At 39.0% G+C, this 7,575-nt stretch overlaps 1 protein-coding gene across 6 annotated transcripts in view; it reads right to left on the reverse strand.

The window, feature by feature from the left end:
- GLRA2 (glycine receptor alpha 2) overlaps positions 1 to 7,250 on the reverse strand; it is a 163,177-nt gene extending 155,927 nt beyond the window's left edge. For 3 of the 6 annotated variants that reach the window (XM_054016509.1, XM_054016507.1, XM_054016506.1), the window contains exons 1-2: positions 6,678 to 6,760; positions 4,381 to 4,446 (exon numbers count right to left, since the gene is read on the reverse strand). In XM_054016509.1, the coding sequence (XP_053872484.1) occupies positions 4,381 to 4,410 (30 nt within the window). In that variant the 5' untranslated portion in view covers positions 4,411 to 4,446; positions 6,678 to 6,760. Of the gene's footprint in view, positions 1 to 4,380; positions 4,515 to 6,677 lie in introns of those variants that run through there. The other 3 variants (XM_054016504.1, XM_054016503.1, XM_054016508.1) reach the window with 2 other exon arrangements.
- Positions 7,251 to 7,575: the final 325 nt, after the last annotated feature.

Raw genomic sequence — 7,575 nt, forward strand, 5'->3', positions numbered from 1 at the left:
AGGAGATTCTAATTTTAGGCTTCTGTCACCCCCATGATCCATGTTGTGATTAAGTTGTTGATATGCATGGTCATCAAGCCATGGCAAGTGCTTTTGCACGTCATGCTGAGTCAGCCTGAGGTGAACAGGTGATCCATGATAGAACACTGCAACATTACTTCATTATCTCCTGTTCTTATCTACCAGAAAGCATACCCTTGGCTATCATATTACAGCACAGATGCCCTCTTCCATTACTACAGCTATCCCTAAAAAAAATGAAGTACGTTAAAGAGAAAGTGCCTCTCTCCACTTAGAATTTCTTTGTTTTTGTAATTTAAGACAGGATGTTAATATTATGTTAGTGAACTGTATGTGTGGGACAGCTTGCACTTATTATCTTTTAGAAACAAAGTTCTCCTGACAAGGTAGCTAAAAGAGAGAAACATCAACTTGAGTAATAGCACCTGATCCAATGCTGACTTGAGTCAATGGAAGGATTCCCATTGACTTCAATCAGAATTGGATTGGGCCTTTAAATATTTATGGTTTAACATTCATCTCACTGGCCTTTGTTAAACTATTAGGACCTTCAAATTAAGTAAATGCAAGATAAAGTGCAGGCCACCTCGGAGTATGTCTACACTGCATTTAAACACCCGCAGCTGGCCTGTGTCAGCTGACTCGGGCTCACAGGGCTCAAGCTAAGGAGCTGTTTAATTGTGGTGTAGACATTTGGGCTTGGGCTGGAGTCCAAAGTCTGGGACCTTGCAAGGGGGGACAGTCCCATAGCCTGGGCTCCAGTCCAAGCCCCAACATCTACCTGGCAATTAAACATCCCCTTAGCCCGAGCCCCGCAAGCCTGAGTCAGCTGGCACAGGCCAGTCACAGGTGTCTAATTGAAGTGTAGACATACCCTACATGTTTGACTTAGAAGGCTCAAAGCAAGGAAATTCTTAGCTGAGACTGCCACTGTGTCCTTAACTCTCCCTGTGGTGCCCATCATGGTGACAATCACTCTCATCCCCTGGTGGTTTTGCACACAATCTCTTATTAGGCCTATAGGAACTGGAAAACAATTTTCTATTCAAAATAATGGCAAATGACAGTGATAATTCATAAGGTCATTAGAGTAGAAAAGACTCTACACTGAACAGTATTGTTGCTAAAGGAGCTAAATGTTGGCTTGTGTCATCAATGTCTGATATTTAAATTATTTGATATTCACCTTGTTGCTTTCACTTAATCCATCTGAATTTTTTATTCAAGAATGCAAATGAGAAAAATTACTCTCAAAAAGTATTTGGATAAAACATTTTGCTTAAGTGAACAATCATTTTTCCCTTACGCTAAAGCGAGTTGCCTTTATGTCAGAAGTTAATCAAATAGCTGTTTTCCAGTGACTCAGACTTTGAAACCTGTCATATAAATGTATTTAAATTAATGTACATTCAGTAGCATAAAATAAGAGGATGCAACAGAATTGCCTTCTTCATGAATACCAGACTCTTTTCTGACAAAGCAAAAAATAGCAGTTATAGATCAGAAAAAAAGCTGTGTGATTGAACTGTTATTGATATGAAGCAGAAGTAATCTGGATGAATGCATAAACAATATCCAAAATACTTTGGTTCACAGTTTCTTTTTTAAAATGCAGTTAATAATATTTACCTGTTCCATAACCATATGCAAAGTCAAATAATAGACCTATTTTAAGAGACTTCTCTTTCGAACACCTTTTTGGCTTAAAATGATTGAATATATTGTTTTCAAATATACAATGTAATCAAGAATGTAATAATTTGACATTTTACACTTTAATACATTTCTGCTACTTTGAATGGTGCTATTGTATTGATGGATCCGATCACAAAAGCAAAGTAAAATAGATCAGTAAAATCTTAGAAACTGAAATATGTTTTGTAACATGATCATAATACTGAACTCAGTACAAAAACACCTTTATAATATCCAGATTCGTAACAGAAATTCACTATGATCCTCCCCACAAGCCATCTTCCTTTTTATTTAAATTCATGTGTTTATTTTAAGGGGAAATTATGCAAAACTAGAAAGACAATGCTTTCTACTTTTGTACTTTTGGGAAAATTTTAATGAGATCTGGACATTGGCCAAAGTTGTATTTTTCAGCTAACTAACTGGAACCTGGAATATATAGTAAATAGGCCACAAGGCTGCTTATGGTTATTCAGGGATTTCACTGGTGGCGTGAAGTTCAAAACTCCATGCATAGCATCTTCACTCTGGTTCACCAAACATGATGGCTTTGTAGAGAGGATAGGATGATAGAAAAGAATGACATAACCTGTTAGACCCTTCATAGAAAGATTCAGAAGAAGGGAACTTGTGCAAATATCGAAGCTGAATTTCTGATTTAAAAATGATACAAAGTGAAATTCTGCTCTGAAAAATGACTTTGTGAAAACAGCATTGGGGGGGTTCTGTGTTTATTGACATCCAAGGCTTAACTGTGCCTTGCAGGCACAGCCCTCCTTTGGAATCAGTGGGGAGCCACCACCTCCTTGGGGGAACATTGAAAGTAACTCATGTCAAGCACTTTGGAATAGAACAGCATCCCCGCTTTTATTGGATATAGCTTATTATCTCCGACGCAGCCAGTCAGCTCTGCGTACCAGTGCACTGAAAGAAAGAGCCACAGGCCTCTCTGCTCCCACCCTTCTCCCTTGGAGGTGCTACATGTCCCTCAGGAAGTAGGGAAGAAGCAATCTGTGCACCCTTGTGTATATAGACTGCTATTGTGTCTGGTCTGATGTACACAAGGTGTAGCATGGGATGGCTTATTGCATTCTCCTCCCCAACTATACCCCCACGGAATGGCCAGGCAGAATCTGTCCTTAACAATTATTTATCTGTTCAATTCAGGACAAATTCTGCCTTCCTTTACACCTTGTCAAACTTCACTGAAGTCCATGTGAGTGCATGGGGTGTGAGTGAGAGCAGAAAATGATTTGGAGTTGTTGTTTTTACTATAACAACACAGCCCCTGCTACAGGAAAGCACTTAAGCACATGCTAAAATGCCATTAATGTCAATGCCTAAGTGCTTTCCTGAATTGGGGCCACAGTTTGTCTGGCAGTTTCATCAGCTTTACTTGGAATCTGGAAGTCACATTGGCTTCTTTCTGGTTCATGCATCATAAACAGTAAAAAAGATTCCACATTCCAAATTTGGCAGTTTGCACAGGAGGGAGTGAAGGCAGAAAATGGTTCTTGATTTGAAATTTAATTAACATTGCTGTCACTGATGTGTGAGCTCCCTCTCTCATACTAGCAGCATCCACTGGCTGAACAATATTCTTTCATACCAACAGCTTTCATTGCAGAATTAATAGGAGTAAAAAGTAGTAAAAAAAAATTGTCACCAGAGCCAGCAGATATGCATCTGAAATACACACAGGGGAGCAGACCTATTGAGGAAGAGAGTACATTTTCACATAGTCACTTTTCAAACAATAACTGCACTTTGAGCTTAGATTTCTTTGTTTAAAAAAAAAGGCAGTTTGGTAGAACTGTAGAGCTCTTGAGCCATTCTAAATGCTTAAGAGAAAACTTGATCTCCCCTCTTCTTGTCTGGGGACTGAATCCTGAACTCACTGGCATGAATGTTGAAAGGTCAAAAGCAGTGGAAACACTGTTTATCCACTGACTAGTGGCCAAAGCTGTGGAAGCCTCAGCATCTGCAGCCTCACATGTGCTGATGCTAAGATGCTTATGGTCATTCTCCACACAGCAAAGAAAATGGTGTGAGAATAGGGCAGGGCAGGGAGTGGCCAAGCCAAAGCACAAACCTAGGCAACCCTAAATCAGCATAGGAAAGGAGAATTGGGCTATGTCCACTATCCTACCCCATAGCCAGTAATGGCTGGAAGAAGTCTACTCTGTGGGTGCCCTGGCCCCTAATTCCCTCATCTCCCTCAGAGTTTTACATGAGCACAGCCCTTTTACTTGGTCTTTGCTTGAGAGTTCAGGATTTAGCCCTGTATGTCTAGAAACTTCAGAAATCAGCAAATCCAATTGTATTTAGTAAGGGAACCTGGAACATACTTCTGTTTATTGTTTAGCTCAGTAACTAGAGAGATTTACAGAAGTGACTTCTAGCAAAACCAAAACCTGGATCCTTTACAAATATTATTTAATGTATGGCTACATTCCAAAAGACGGCTCCATCTAAAAGCACCAGGAGCCTGATTCTCCACTGTGCTTCTCCGGTTTTATGTCAATGAAATAATTGATTTCAATGGAATGATTGTTCTGCAAAAGTGGAATAGTGGAAAGGAGAATTGGGCCACAGATGTAAAGTTATCAAAACCCATAGTATGTCAAGAAGACTTCCAATTAGTTGATCAATAGAGAAACTTACCTTTAAAATTTGGTCTGATTCTTGCATCATATCCTGATGTCCTTCCCATCAATTTGTCCAAAAAATCTGAAGGAGACAGGGTCTGTGAGGGGGATTTTCCAGATCTGGAATCATGTTCTTTACAGAAAGCCGCCCTAAACAAATTATTAGCCACCATTAGCGACTATTCAGCTCTCGTTGCCTTTATGTTTAGGGAGGAAATTATAATACTCTTTACAAAAATCTTCGTCAACATTGATTGTACTAATGAATAGATAGGTAGAAAATGGATCCTTGTTTTCATCAGAAAACTTTATTTTAGAAGTGAAAATAAGTTTCAAGTAAGAGAAATATATCAGTGCATCACAATTTGCTCTATAGAATACTTAGACTATAAAAAGAAAATTGTTAAAACTGTAGGATTTTAAATAGATGTCTTCAACTTATCTGATTGTTTAAAACATTCTCCTGAGGACTTTGATCTCCCAATTCATGTTATTGTCAGAGTTACATGTATGCTACTGAAACCATTTTCACTTTAAGCTGGTCCTGAGGTGGCGTCAAACTTCCATACAATGACTGGCAAAACTCATCACACAGCAGTGAAAATTGTTGACTTTGTTAATATCCAAAACAAAACAAAACAAAACAAAAACATGGGAGCAGGAATAGTCTTTACAGATTCCATCTAAGTTGGTTTTAAATTGTGTTAATTAAAGACCCAATTCTTTACCAGCTGTGTGTTTATTTTCCCTGAAAAGGGTTTGAGAAGCAAACACATCTGATTTTAATCTTCTACCCACAACGAGCAATGATAATGGTCCTTTCCCCCATCTTTCCCTTTAATTTGTTTTTATATCCAGACTTTTTTTAATAGGTCTGTGTCTTGAGGTTTTAGCATTAAGTTAATAGTACCACCATGCCTTTGTAGCTTTGTATATACAACGTATTAGATATTTCAGGGGATGGGAATCTCAGATGGTTGTTCCCTAGAAAAAATAAACTAGAAGCACTTGAACAAATTTGGACTGCAGGGACATGAATTCTGTCATAACCATTATTAAATCAGTGAGTTTAAAAATATGACTAATTCGTTTGGTTCCTAAATTATCCGTTTTATATTTTAATAGTATCTCTGAGAGGTATCAGAAGTAATCCTATCACAATGTCTTCTACAGTATTGGTGTATTTAAATATGTGCCCAAAAGACATCATTCACTTTGAGCAGTATTTCTTGTTACTATTTTTTATCATCAATGCGTGTGTACCTATCTGCAAACAGCTAAACAAACATGATGATCTGAAATCTAAAGGAAATAAAATACTATTTTCCCCCACTAAAATATTAGAATTGTTAGAATACTATGTTATCTTCAACATTTGTGATATTATCAGGTTCCATTTGTGATATTGCGGGTTCCATTTTTCTGACAATGACGTGGTACTGCTTTTGATATTTTAACAACGACAGAAATTATTCCCCACTTAACTGGTATAAATGTAATATACAATAATAAAAAAGTGGGTAGCCATTCAGTATACTTATTTGGAATGACCTAACACAAATCACTTGTGTTTCCACTTGGAACCACCATGCTGAATGATGTGGCCATCCCAAACTTGTGAATATAAATAATATTTCACTCTGTCACTGTACACACACACACACTTTGTATATGTGCATACATATATACTATATACACACACACACAACATATTACATTAATGAAACTCAGGTGAACCATTGCTCTGACAAATAACCCTCCAATGTTTTTTTGGAATGATAAGGAAAACTCAATAACTGAAGCAATATCTCCTCTCTTCTTTGAAATTTTAAGAACATTCCTATATATTGCTGCTTGAAGTAAGGAGTGTAAAGGAATTATTGATTGGTCCAAGGTCTTACCAGAATCAGAGGGCTGGTTCTGTAGATACAAATAACCACATCCCTGACAAGCTTGGGAGATAAAAACAAGGCAACCTACTAAATAACTTCCAGTGGGAGTGGAGAGAGTATATTGCATTCCAAAAGGGAAAAAACGATGAAAATGTTGTTCAGCTATGTAGACGTTATTAATATGGCACTGTAAAAACGTGTCTTTAAATCAGAGACGTGGAAAATGTATTGCACAAACTTGGATTTTTGGTGTGTGTTACCAAGCAACGGGGCTCTTCCAGTGTAAGAGGTATTGCCTATATAAAATTAATATGAAATACTTTCAGACGTAGCAAATAAACTAGGTTAATGTAACGTGGTTGCTTATAGCTATGCTTTCCACATCTTTTGGTATATATCAACATACAGTTATTTCACCTACCTGAAGTGGTTTGTCTCTAAGAAAAATGCAAACAAGGCTGTCAAAATTTTCACTAGCTTCCCGTTCATTCCTCCTGTTTTGTGTGATGATTATGGAAAATATCCCAGAAACGATTCCAGAGAGAAGCAGGGGGAAGTACCTTGTGCTGTCTAGATTCCCAAATCCAGCAATAATTTGATTTTCTTGACAATCAAAAAGAGGAGATCTGGATGTCTACAAATTGGGGGTAAAAAATAAGAAGTGCCAGTCCTCGGAATCATGGTCAGGTCAAACCCAGGCTCATCCCCAGCAGCCAATACAAAAGAGACAAAGCATCAGAACTGGTGGTTCCCCCGGCTGCTTTTACGGAATGATGAAAAAATAAAATAAAAATTGCCCTGCTACCTTAAGAACATCATGCAAAAGGAAATCGCTGCCGCGCTGGAGAGCTATCTGTTGTGGGTTTGTTTGATTTCCCTTTTGCTTTGGAAATCAGTATCTATGAGTCGTCGTGGGGCTGTTTCTTTCCTTTTTCCCCCCCTACTCCCGGCAGCGAGTTGTAAATGTTGCTGTGGAATGATTGGTGTGGGCTGCAGAGAAAGCTACGCTCCTGTGTCGGAATGAGACGGGAGCTTACCCTGCCTATAAATTTCAGCACTTGGACAGCTCCGAGCCCAGCTTGTGCGCATGCATCTTTCTCCAGCGGGGGGAGAGAGGGGCAGCAAGCACAGAACGTGACTCGAGTTCAGAGCCGTTTCCTCCCTAAAGAGTGACTAACTCTCCCGCCGCCTCCCCGTTTGCAGGGCTCCGTTTGTGTGCTACAGAATCGCATGGGCTCCATTTCCCTGCGCCAGGGGCAGGGGGGCGCCCGGCGCCGGCCGGCAGATGAAGCCAGATGTTGCAGATGTTGCTTGCCTCT

Source organism: Malaclemys terrapin, chromosome 1 (genome assembly GCF_027887155.1).
Source record: "Malaclemys terrapin pileata isolate rMalTer1 chromosome 1, rMalTer1.hap1, whole genome shotgun sequence".
NCBI classification, from domain to species: Eukaryota; Metazoa; Chordata; order Testudines; family Emydidae; genus Malaclemys; species Malaclemys terrapin.